This window comes from Cotesia glomerata, linkage group LG3, assembly GCF_020080835.1.
Source record: "Cotesia glomerata isolate CgM1 linkage group LG3, MPM_Cglom_v2.3, whole genome shotgun sequence".
Classification (NCBI taxonomy): domain Eukaryota; kingdom Metazoa; phylum Arthropoda; class Insecta; order Hymenoptera; family Braconidae; genus Cotesia; species Cotesia glomerata.
In genome coordinates, this window is record NC_058160.1 from 28,103,320 (window position 1) to 28,117,513 (window position 14,194).

General features: G+C 29.0%; 1 protein-coding gene across 4 annotated transcripts in view; it reads right to left on the reverse strand.

Annotated features, from left to right (window-relative positions):
- Positions 1 to 3,699: 3,699 nt before the first annotated feature.
- LOC123262257 overlaps positions 3,700 to 14,194 on the reverse strand; it is a 96,473-nt gene continuing 85,978 nt past the window's right edge. For 2 of the 4 annotated variants that reach the window (XM_044724433.1, XM_044724430.1), the window contains 4 exons: positions 6,521 to 6,712; positions 6,133 to 6,382; positions 4,667 to 4,850; positions 3,700 to 4,220 (listed from right to left, as the gene is read on the reverse strand). In XM_044724433.1, coding sequence (XP_044580368.1) covers positions 4,074 to 4,220; positions 4,667 to 4,850; positions 6,133 to 6,382; positions 6,521 to 6,712 — 773 coding nt within the window. In that variant the 3' untranslated portion in view covers positions 3,700 to 4,073. The remainder of the gene's footprint in view (positions 4,221 to 4,666; positions 4,851 to 6,132; positions 6,383 to 6,520; positions 6,713 to 14,194) is intronic. The other 2 variants (XM_044724432.1, XM_044724434.1) reach the window with 2 other exon arrangements.

A 14,194-nucleotide genomic window follows, 5' to 3' on the forward strand; every position in this document is an offset into this window, starting at 1 on the left:
ATTTAATAATTAAAAAAATTTTATAACAAACCAATTATGGCAAAAAAAGTAAGAAAAAAATTGACATCTAGAAATTTAAAAAAATAAAAAATGCAATTTTTTTAAAATAATTTTTTTGAACAAATCTTCTTGTTAAATAAAATTAAAAAATTGTTAAGTGAAAGCTTACTTTAATATCATATAGAAATTTCGTTCAAAAAAATGAAAATTAAAATGATTGACCTCAAGTTTAAATATTTACCCAAATTATTTAAAAATTCAAAAATTATTAAATAATTTTTCATAAAAATTTAAGGAATAATTTTTATAGTTAAAGAATAAAAGCATTTAAATTAATTAATTAGTTCCGAAATAAAATATTAAAATTTCTTTTTATCTATTAATAATAATTACTCGCAATTACGATCTTTCTCGCTCATAAGTAACATTACATATTATCCACAGGTGGATGGTAAAATTATAAAAATAATAAGTAATTGTAATTATAGTTAAAATGCAGTGAAAATTATTTTTATGGCTTATGGGTAATCGATAATTATTACACGCAACGGGTAGAATAATAAGTAATAAATAATTGTATAATATTGTTTTTAACAAAACGACACATTCTGTTTTCCAGGTCACCTTATTTTATGGGTACTTTAGATATATATTTATTTATTTAGTTAGTTTGTCGTTTGGTTTTGTATAAATATTAACTTAATTATTAATTAACGAAAAAATCCTGGTAAAAATTTATTTTATGTTATTTATCATTAAAACAAATTGTTTTACGACTTTCAGGCAAGTACGAAAGGACGGCTTTTATTAGGCTGGTTTTTGTAGTAGGTAATGTTAAATTCGTGTTTATTCTCTTAAGAGGTTTTTGCTTTGAAAAATACATTAGTTTAATTTATTTAAGTAAAAACAATTACGAGCAAAAAGTGGTTAATTATAGATGAAGTAATTACAAAAAATAACATTAAAAATTTTATAGGAAAAAGATCGAAATGCGTTATATTTATGTTAAATATTAAATATGTATATTTTTTAGGGTGTGAAAAATTTTTTTCGATAATTATTTTGGTCATAAAAAATTTCAAATTTTAACAAATTCGCAATCACAAAAAACAAAATTCAAACAAATTAATTTTCCCATTTTTATGGTAAATAAATAATGGACCCTCTCTTAAACAATTCCTAATTTTCCTTCTCAAAAATAAGTTAAATTAAAAAATTATCTTTAAAATTTCGATCGAATTTAATCTTGCAATTTCTTCCCTAATCATAAAAATATTTCCACATTACCAAGAATCTCTTTCGAGATTTTTTTCATAATTACTAAAATAAAGATAAGAAAAATTTTTAGCGCACCCTAATATAAATATACATACCTAATAATAATTCTAATAATAATAATAATTAAGACACCAGCTAAAGTATAGGAAGAGCGTGCTGGCGGAAGCCCAATAGGATTACGAGCTATTAAATAAATTCCGTTATATTAAGAACCGTCTTCCTGTATGATACAAGTTACCATAATATTTATAATAATTAATAATATATAATATATAAGAAGCCGCCTCGTTAAAACAATATCAATAATAATAATAAAAATAACAATCTATGAAAAAATTTTCTGATATGGCCAGATATGCGCATATATTTTTATTATTTGGCCATATATGACCTGATATGTTTTATCTAAATGATTTTTATATCAGGACATATCAAGACATGCCCGGCCATATATACGAGAAGATATATGGCTATATTAGACCTAATATGGCCTGATATGGCCATATATAATCTGATATGTCTTAATACATATAATTTTTATATCAGAATATATCAGATGATATATGATCGTACCAAAAAATTATATATAGGCATATCATGCCATATATGGCCATATATGCCCTGATATGTTCCATATAAATGATTTTTATATCAGGATATATCAAGACATGCCCGGCCATATATATGAGGACATGTAAGGACATATATGGCTTATTATGGCCTGATATGGCCATATATGACTTGATATGTTTTAATTTATATAATTTTCCATATTAGAATATATCAGGTGATACTAAAAAAATTATATATGGACATATCATGCCATATATTGGTATATATAACCTGATATGTTTCATTTAAATGATTTTTATATCACAAAATATCAAGACATGCCCGGCCATATATATGAGGACATATAAGGACATATATGGCTTAATATGGCCATATATGGCCTCATATATTTTAATTTATACAGGGTGTCCCAAAAGTCACGGACACCATTGTAGCATCTGATGAAAAAAATAATTCTGAGACGAAAAGTCCTTAGCCATTTTTCAATTAAACGCATAGATAATTAATTATTAATTAAAAATAACGTCTCTTTATTTGTTAGAGAGAGAGCGCCAGTATCCAGTAAAATATGTGCCAAACAAAGACACAACTAACTGTATGACTAACTAGTTTCTATAGCTAACGTAGTCACACATATTTACTTACACATTCACACGTGCAAGCGTCTTCGTTGGAACGCACTTGACTTGACACTAGCGCTCTCTCTCTAACGCATAAAAGGACGTTATTTTAATTAATAATTAATTATCTATGCGTCTGATTAAAAAATGGCTAGAGACTTTTCGTCTCAGAATTATTTTGTTTATCAGATGCTACAATGGCGTCCGTTACTTCTGGGACACTCTGTATAATTTTCCATATCAGAACATATCAAGTGATATATGGTCATATTAAAAAAATTAGATATGGACATATCATGCCATATATTGCCATATCAGGCCATATATGGCTTGATATGTCTTAATTTATATAATTTTTATATCAGAATATATCAGGGGATATATAGTCATACTAAAAAATTATATATGGACATATCATGCCATATATAACCTGATATGTTTCATGTAATGATTTTTATATCACAACATATCAAGACATGCCCGGCCATGTATAAGGACATATATGGCTTAATATGGCCTCATATGTCTTAATTTATATAATTTTCCATATTAGAACATATCAAGTGATATATAGTCATATTAAAAAAATTATATATGGACATATAGTGCCATATATGTATTGATTTTAATATTTTTCATATCAGAAAAAATCAGATCATATATGATCTCATAAAAAAATATATATGCACATATTAGATTATATATGGCCATACAAAAAATTTTAATGTGGCCATATATGATCACATGAAGCCAAATCAGAAAATTACTTCACGGAAAATATAACATTACAACACACTACATAATGGCACAACGTTTAACATTGTACCTACAATCTTGGTCCACATTATTAATGCTAAGTACCTTGAGAAGCCTCTCGGTATCTTTGAAGTGTGTGTGCTTGCTGGTGAGCGTAACCTTCTTGCGCTTTCTGGTCTTCATCCTCTTGGACTTCTTGCTCCTGGACAAGGTGAGTTCCAGGATTTCCTCGAGCCTTAGGCGAATTGGCCAGCCGTCCTCGCTGCCCGAGTGGTCATCGAAGGGCAGCCCGCCAGTGTAGTAGGCAGTTTCTCCGGGATTCGAACGTTCGTCGATAGAAAACTCGGTCATTTCTGTGGGTACGTTTTTGTGCACTGAAGAGTCGTGGATTCTGACGGGACGGGCTAAGGAGGACCGTTTTCTCGCGGGAGTTGTCACGCACTGGATCTGGCTGCAGACTTTTTCGCGGTTCAGCTCGTAGAAATCTGATGAATAATTACAGTTGAGATAATTGATGTTCATGTTTGGTTGGTAGTTGACGTCGAACTTGGGGTTGACATTTGCTTTGGCCATTCCGCGTTTGAAGACAAAGCTGGAGTTGTCTCTGTCGGTGGAGGTGATGTTTGCGAGGGCGTTGATGTTCATGTTAATATTGTCGTTGGTGGTACTGGCGTGCCGACAGTGCTCGGTGCATTGCAAACAGTCATAATACATTTCCGAGGTGTTAGCATGTGTATCAAAGGACGTCATCAAATTATCCTGCGCGACTGTTGACTGACGGTATCTCACACGCTCGCTGATTGATTGGTAGTAATTCATACTCGACCTGGTGTATTGGCGTCGCTGTCACACCTCCTGCAGGTACTTGGTAGGACAGAGGACTTCCCGGAACTGCACATCACCTTCTTCGGTCACGTGCCCCGATGAACGGGTGTCTGCTGCACATCGGACCATCGCTACGCCATCTACTGCGTCGCTTACTTGGATCACGATCTTGAAAATTAAATTACAATTATAATTTTTTTTTAATATTAGACAGAGAGAAGAAATTCTAAACTTTTTTCTCGAGAAAAAAAATTTTTTTTGGATCAAAAAAATATTTATAAATTTAAGAAAATTTTATTGTATTAAAAGAATTTTTTCTTACTATGAAAAAAAAAAAAAAATTGTTATTATGAAAAAATATCCACAGAAAAAATACCCGCATTGATATAAAGAGAAAATAAAATTTTTTTTTCAAAAAATTATGGCAGATTTTTGTAGATATTCTCTCCGATAATTAATTGCTGAGATATTTTTTTTGGTATTTTATCTGCGGGTATTTTTGTTTCAAGAAAAAATTTTTTTTTTCTGTGTATTATTATTAACATTATTGATATTATTATGATTGTTGGTGTTAATTAAATAAAAAGAAGATTGTAAGTTTTTTGAATTATTACTTGGTCTCGCAGAAGTGTCACGGTGTCGGTTAATTGAAGATTGCGGGTAACTTGGAGCGTTTTTTGACCAGATTCTATTTTCATAACGTACGCACTTGGAAAGTAACCAGCTTTGCCACCCAAACATTTACCTTTCCACCAATCTTTCTCTGACTTATCAATCACTGTTATTTTATATCCGGCTCTAGAATAAATATTTGTTATTGATCATTAGGTTGGAAATATTTTATTTGGAAGTTATAATAATAAAATAATAATATTAAAATTATAAGCACTTGATTTTTGATTTTATTTAAAGAAATTTTTACTGAAGAAATATTTTTTCACACCATCATTTTTGCAGGGAAATTTTTAATAGTGTAGTTCAATTATAAATTACTAGCAACCTTGCAGTCACTATGTGACTGCCGTGACTTGTGAACTATAAATAAATAAAATTTTGCTTTGTTAAATAATGGTTTTTGTTAAATTGCACTGTACTTTTTTAACTATTGGCGTTTTTAAAGATATAAGCTCATCCCGATGTTATACTCATCAAGAGCTTTCATTTGAGTACCCACATGAATTTTTGATATATTTTTCATATATACATATATGTAATATATATATAATATATATAAATATATGAAAAATTGATGTGGGTACTTAAATGAAAGGTCTTGGTGAGTATAATATCGGGATGAGCTTATGTCTTTAAAAATGTCAATAGTTCACAAGATATTTGTTAAATTTCACTGAACTATCTTAAGTATTGATTTTTTTTAAAGATATAAGCTCATTCCGATGTTACACTCATCAAGAGCTTTCATTTGAATACCCACATGCATTTTTTATATATTTTTCATATATACATATATGTAATACATATAAATATATAAAATATGAAAAATTGATGTGGGTACTCGAATGAAAGCTCTCGAAGAGTGTAATATCAGGGTGAGCTTATATCTTTTAGAATGTCAATAATTAACAAGATATTTGTTAAAATGCTCTATACTTTTTTAACTATTGACATTTTTAAAGATATAAACTCATCCCGATGTTACACTCATCCAGAGCTTTCATTCGAGTACCCACATCAATTTTTCATATATTTTATATATTTATATATATTAGATATATGTACATATCAAAAATGCATGTGGGTACTTAAATGAAAGGTCTTGAGGAGTGTAATATCGGGATGAGCTTATATCTTTAAAAATGTCAATAGTTCACAAGATACAAGGTCATTTCTTAATTATGTATCTAGAGATACAGCATTTTCGAATGCAGCCGAAATACTTATCATCATAAATTGACTATTGGTGAGAATGATATGAAACATATTTAACCATAAAAACCCATTTTATCATATAAATACACTGGTCACAAAATGTTGCTTATTGTCTTAATAATATAGATAAAAAAATGATTAAGTGACTGGTAATTTTAATGTCATAAAAATAAAAAAAAAAAATTCTCACTTGAGGTCAAGCTCATCACGATGTCGTGCATCAAAGTTGTACAACACAACGAAGAGATTATTCGTAGGTAGTACCCGTTTCCCGGGAAAATTTAAGTGACTCTGATTGTTGGCGTGGGGTGACGGGCAAGGAGAGGTGCTGGCCGATGAATAGGACTTGTCGTTATCATCCGGGAGCTCCATGCTGGACATCCTGATCGCGCAGCGACTCTGCTTGTGAACCGCCTGTCCGTGACCTGAGCTGCAAGGGGCTTCACCGATTTTTAACAATTTAGTTAATAGTTAATCGCACAATACTTATTACTTGTAAAAATATAAATTGTTTGTCATCCAGGGCGAGAGAGTGAATGAGTGAGTGAGGGTGATATGATATTAAAAATGAAACTTACACAGACGATTAATGCTGCCGCTATCGGAGTGCCTGGGCGGAGTGGAGTCCTTCTGCCCCGAGTAGTAGTCCCTCGGGCGATGTCTCACGTGGGCCGATCCTTCCGGCGAGTCCAGACTGAGACTCTTCATCCTGAGGTTAAGCCGCTCGCGTCGACGTTGCGGACTGTGCGGAGCTTCGTGTTTCATGATATCTATTATGAGTCAGCCCTTCTTCCGTTTGGTGCTCGATGCTCGATGTCGTCTAACGTGCTTAATTGATCATACCGATCCCGGAGACTCGAATTACTTTTGCGGATTTTTTACCACAAGATTTTAGATCAAATTTTTCAGGAATTATTTTTAAGAAAAAAATTATCTCCATAGAAAAATTTATCGCAAAAATATATAAAAGATAAATTAATAATTTATATAGAAAATATATTTTTATACTGAAGATTATTACTAACAAATAGGGGAGCCTAGGGCACGACGGCCCCCTTAAGCCGATTTTTTCTTTTTGTGGCTTTTAACCATCAAATTTACTTATTTTCCATCTATTTCGAACGAATCAGTCGAAATTTCGCAAAAAATCGAAAAAAAATTTTTTTTTTTTTCTGGGACACGACGGCCCCCTCCCCAAAATAGAATATTGTGTGACTAGGGATGAAACAAAACGATTTCAGACCAGTGAAGTTGCCTGCCCGAGCGAAGCGAGGGCTGGCATCACTCGGTCTGAAATCGTGTTTCATCCCGCGTCACACATTATATTTTTCATATAAGTTGCATTAAAAATGCTAGTTTCAATGTCTGGAGCCAACCAGAACTAGATAGTTTCAGACGAACAGCGAAAATACTATTTTATTATGAAACTTATAATAAAATAGAAAGTAATAGTTTATTTTTTACCAAACATTATTCGTAAATTGACAAGTTTTCTTTTATCATTCTTATTTATGTGTAATAACAGAATTATGATGTCAATACAGTTAACGGTTAGAATGACAATTATAAAGGTATAAAATAAACAAACAATTGATAGGATTGAAAATAAAGCTGCAACTTCACCTCGCGGACAGAAAATCGTCATTTTCTGTCCGCCGGGAAGAAATAATTGATACCTGCCCGGCACAGTCGCATTGGTCTGAAATTGTCTAGTTTCGGTTGGCTCAACAGGCATTGAAACTCACATTTTCAATGCAGGTTATATGAAAAATCATATAAAAAATAGTATATTACACATCTAGGGCAGTAAAATAAGAAATGTCTCAGATCACATGTAATTGTTGTCCGAGGCGAAGCCGAGGTCAATAAACCGTGGTGTGTATACTATTTTTCTCCTCGACGGAGGCGGAAAGCGGCATTTTCGTTTAGCGCAGCGGGAGGAAAATTGACGCTTTCCGCCCGGAGGTGAGAAAAAATTTTTTTTGCTCGACGGGCAGAAAGCGTCAACTTTCGGCCCGCGGCGCTAAGCGAAGTTGCCGCTTCCTGCCTTCGTCGAGCAAAAATAGTATACACTCCACGGGAAGTAAATAAGAAAGCCTCAGATCACATGTTTGTTGACCTCGGCTTCGCCTCGGCCAACAATTACATGTGATCTGAGACATTTCTATTTTACTTCCCTAGGTGTGTAATATACTATTTTTACTAAAGCTATTACCATCAAAATCTAGAGATTCTCCTCCCAGAAAACGGCGTCAAAGGAAAACCACGATTCTCACGAGTCTTGAGTATCACCGAGAACTCGCAGAAAAAAAAAATCAACATGAAGTAAAAAAAAAAAAGACTTTAATTAAACAAAAAAAAAAAAAAAAAAAAAATAAAACAAAATCAAAATCAAAAAATTTGAAAAAAAAAAAAACATTTAAAATATAAAAATGATGATTGCTATTGTCTTTATTGCTATGGACTTTCCTCAGAGTCCTCAGAGTCATGGATTCAATGTAAAAATTGTAATAAATGGTCTTATGATTTTTGCGCAGGTATTGGCGAAGATTATTCTGACGAATATGTCTGTGATCGTTACGAATAATCGTATATTAATTAGAATATCTTGATGTGATTTCCTAATCATCGAACATTTATATTTCATGCTTTATTAAAAGTTTAATTTTTGTTAATGTCTTAAAAAATTATTATAAATTTCATTTTTAAACTGTTAATTAGTTTTAAATAGATAATAGTTAAAAATATAATTAATTTCTTTTATTGCACTCAGAGGTTTTGAACCCACGTACAAGAAAAAATACAGAGATTTTATTTAGCAATGAATTGGTTACATTAGTTTACATTGATTGAAATCACAGGTTGAGCTTTTAAAATACGTAATATCTTGAACCAGACCTTTTTTTTATATTTTTGTCAAGTCAAAATTAGAAATATGAATTGCGTAAAATAAGACATCCTTGGAGGAATTCAAATAAATTTTTGAGATTAGGTTTCTGTCTGGTGCAGAGGATGCCGTGATCAATAATTAATAATATAATTATTACTATTTTAATTTCAAAAATTTGTGTTTTCAATTTTTTATAAGCTGTATAATTCGACTTTTCATTAAATTTTTCAGTTTAATTAAATTCATTCTGATTCATTGACCTGAAAAGGCCTAAAATAATGAATTCTTTAAATTTGTCATTTTTTTCGAGTGATCCATTATGCCCACGTATCACAGATTGGCCCGAAATATCATAAAAACATCAAAAGGTCATAACTTGACGGAAAATGGAAAAAAAAATTTTTACCTAATTTATGAGAGGGACCGTTATGCCAGGGACTGTCGTGTACCACTCTCCCCTGTATGACTCAATTTTTTGTAAAATTTTTCAGTTCAATTAAATTTTTTCTGATTCATTTTACCACAAATTTATCACAATTTAAAAAAAAAAAAAATTTTTTTTCGTTACAATTTTTTTTTCGAGTGGTCCATTATGCCCCACATATCACATATTGGCCCAAAATATCATAAAAACATTACAGAGGTCGTAACTTGAGGGAAATTAAAAAAAAAATTTTTCCCTAATTTTTGAGGGGGGCCGTCGTGCCCCGAGGGGGACCTTCGTGCCCCAGGTTCCCCTACTTTAAATTAATTATATAAAAATTAAATTTGTAAATATTAATTATATTTTTATAAAAATTTTTCTTTTTTTAAACATTGAACAAAATTTTAATAAAAATTATTTTGTTTTTATATTTTGTTAAAAAATTCTAAAGTAAAAAATTAAAAATCATAATTTATTAACGCTACTAAATCTAATTAAATAAAATTAATTGAAATTTATTTTTATATGGCAATTTTTAGGATTTTTTAACAAATAAATTATTATAAAAAAAATTTATCAAAAAATTTTACTTATAAAAATTAAAAAAAGTTATTAATTAAATTATTTTATAAAATTAAAATTTATTTAATTAAGAAAAAAATTCACATAAATTTTTGAAATCTCTAAGTATGGATTTTGGAATTTTTAAATGAATAAAAACAATTTTTTTTTGTTTTTTAATAAAAAAAAAAAAAATAAATAAATTAAAAATTATGTTAATTTATTTTTATATATATATTTTGTATATGCATTTTTCTATGGGGATATTTACAGTGATAATATTTTTTTCATAACATCATTAAAATGATTAATATAAAAAATTTAGAATGAGAAAAGTCTCCGGTCAATGGCTTGATCATCACTACTGTCTATTTCGCTAATTATTCTCAGCCAGCGATCAATAGTTTTATAAATACGGTGGCTGATGTTACTATAAAAATCTAATCAGGCAACTACAATTGATACCTAGCTGGCACGTCCGACATCAGCCTCGAACACTTCGCTTTTTTTTACACATACATTTTTTTATTTTTTTAAACATCAAGTGTTATAAATTATAAGTAATTTTTTAAATACAGTCTTTTTAGCATACATTAACAGCAATAGAGAGAAAGTTGGTAATTGTAATTGAGTTTCAGACCAGATACACAGATCACAGCGATTAAAAGTATAAAAAGTTCTTCGAAGCATAGAACGTGCCACACGGTATATTTATAAGATAAGAAAATAAGGTTAAATCAATAGAATTTTTAAGATGTAAGAGCAAGTACACTTGGAAAATAAATAGAGGAAATATTTGTAGCTTCTGATTCGAGAATTTGTTACTTTTTAATTAAAAGTTGATTCAAGTGATTTAGAGGAATTTTTTTTTAGATGAGTAGTACAAACAGAAAAATGTCAGACGGAAGAATTAAGAAATTTCAATAAATAATTTTATATCAAACAATAAAAAGACTAATTTTTATTTTAATTTATTATTAAAAAAATTTTCGTTTCAAATTTAATTTCTTCTTTTTTTCAGATTATTTTTAAGATAAAAATTTTGAACCAAAAAAAAATTATTCTTCGTTTAAAAATAATTAAAAACTAAAAAATTTTTGAAAATAATTTTCTTTATTAAATTTTTTTTCTTCTGAATTAAATAAATTTTTCTATTCGTGTTTTATAAAGTATTAATAAATATATTTTGAAATTTTAAAATAAAAACTCTTGAATCAGAACACATTGAAAGTATTAATATCGATAGAGTATTTATAAAAAATACGTTCAGTCGGACACGACTCAAAAATCAATATACTTTACGCACAGCTGTTTATTTACAGTATTTACAAATTATAATTTGATACACTTTTAATTAAATATTTAGTAAATTAAATCATACAATATAAGATTGAGCGGACATAAATATAAATCATTTTCTTTCTGCGTTTCACAAAAAAAAAAATTAATTTCTTGTAAAGTAAAAATTTTTCTCTGCATCAAAATTGAAACGATTTTTTAAAATAATTATAAATAATTTAAAAATTAAATTAATAATTTAAAAATTAAATTAATAATTTAAAAATTAAATTAATAATTTAAAAATTAAATTAATAATTTAAAAATTTAGAATAATTATAAAATGACCGAAAATGATATATTTTGAATTCGTTAATTGATACAGAGAAGTAACGAGATACAATAGATGAAAGGGAGAGAAGCTAGTCTAATCACGAAACTCGATTAGGCAGTGTCTAATATCACATATGACACGGGAGGTCGCGGAGGTAAGGAGAGTGAAGATCGATGATCAATTAAATTAAATTTGCCCACTATGTTCATTAAATTTATCATGTCCTGCCCGATAACAATGGTAATGTTAATGCATAGGATAACTAGACCATACCGATCGATATTGACGCGTAACAATAAGTGGTGTAGCATGTCAGTCTGAATATATCTGTTGCAGAACCTCCCCGGTTGTCAAGCAAAGCTTATTCTCGTTCCTCGTGGTCCGGCGGGCGGACAATCTAAATCTAATCGATTTTAATGACAACAGAGGAGAAATCTGCAGTAATTGTCGTCGTAATTATTTTGAGAATGGATTTGTCGTTTGGGGTCGTTGATTTAAAAAAAAGACTGCCCTCACGAAGAAAACTTATAATTAGAATATAAAAAAAATATATTTCATTTTATAGATAGATAGATAGATAGATAATAAATTTTATTGTTCCTAGAGCCTAAGCTCCCTCAGGACCATCAGCAATATTAATACATTGATTTACATTTTTACGTATTATAGTAAAACTAAGTACAAATTAATTATTAATTAATGAAACGTTCACATACAGCTTTTTAGTGATAGACAGAAAGATCTTATGATTATAAAATATAATTTAATTTAAGGGGTTATACGCAGTTGCAAAGCTAAAAAAACAACATTTTTTTATGAATTTTTTCTAGACACAGTTTTTCAATCAAAAAATATGGTGAATTCTTTTACAGGATAGATTAATGCAGGTATTGGACGAAGGAATAAGATTCAAAAAAATTATTACTATTTTTTTTTAACAATTTGGAAAATTGTTTTTCAACAAAAACGAAAAATTTTTCACAAATAGACGCCATTTTGTCAAAAATCAAAATTTTTCTTATTCCTTCGTCCAATACCTGCATTAATCTATCCTGTAAAAGAATTCACCATATTTTTTGATTTCAGATAATCCAAACCACCGAAATGAAGATCACCGCCAAGCGCCTTTTTTTTTAGAGGTCGTTCAGAACATCTTCTACAGGAGCGGTGCACATTTATATTTTTACATGATTGACGCGCTATTGTATTCTTGAAAGTAGGCTCTATTTAAATAACCATCACTTGTAATTGATAATTAAAAACTGTGTCTAGAAAAAATTCATAAAAAAATGTTGTTTTTTTAGCTTTGCAACTGCGTATAACCCCTTAATATCAATTTAAAGCAATAATTCAGAGTGATAATTAAAATAATTACAAATAAATCTAAGACGCATAGGTATTCAAAAATTCCAATTGAAATTGAAAGTGAAAATCGAATTTAAATATAATTTAATTTAATTCAAATTTAAGTATCACATTGAGAGAAATGATTGAAGCATTTTTAAATTCAACCAAATTATCCACAGCCACAGTCTCAGCTGGCAGAACATTCCAATTTTATACACAAAATATATATGAAATATATTTGAATTATATTCAAAATATACTTGCGTATATTTCAAATATATTTTAAATGTAAGTGAATTATATTCGGTTTACTTAACTTTTGGTATATAAAAAATATATTTCAAATAAAAGTAAAATATATTATTACTATATTTATATTATATGATAAATATAAGTTATGAAATATAACCGGAACATATGAGAAATAGACTTACTGTATATGAAAAATACAAGCTGCAAAATAGATCCGAAGTAAAATTTTTCTATATGAAAAGTATAATAAAAATATACGGAAATTATATTTACAATATATGCGTCATGAATCGTGCACTTGATAACTTTTTGTTTTAAATGAACATTGGTTCTATTAGTAGATGTTTTAAATATAATTTTTTTATATTTTTTATATAAACAAATTATAATTCGAATATATTTTGCAGCTTATATTTTTTACATACAGTGAGTATATTTCTCATATATTTCATAACTTATATTTATCGTATAAAATAAATATATTAATTATATATTTTACTTTTATTTGAAATATATTTCTTACACAGAAAAAAAAATGTTCTTGAATCAAGTACAGTGTAAACTCTATATAACGTTACTCCATATAACGACAAACTCCTTAAAGCGTCAAAATCACTTGTCTTTGGTTGGTTTAGCTTGTCTTTCATACAATGATACACTCTATATAGCATTATACCCACTCTCAATAACGACAACAATTAAGTGGCATCATGCATTCCGAACTTTCTAAGAAATTCAGCTAAATTATTAGAAAAATATCTCCTTTATGACCAAGATCCCTCAATATCGCAAGATATGAAAAAAATATCGACGTTCTAATTAACAAATTGTCTAACTCCATTTTAGACAATCTTCCATTTGTTCGAAGAAACAATTTGTGAAAATTTTATTATCACTTAAAAAAACCATTTAATATCTAATAGAGGTATAATATTTTGGTTTGGATCATTCAAATAATTTATAATTGGACTATTGCTACATTAAAATGTTAAAAAATGACCCTCTACAAAATAAGGAGTTAGACCAATTGCTAATTAGACCGTCGATATGTAAAAAAATACAACAAAATTATTGGTGCAGTAAAAGACGTCAGACAAAAATAACAGAATATACGCTATAGGGCTGTTAATAAATAAATAAATAAAATTGCTTTTTATGCACATAAC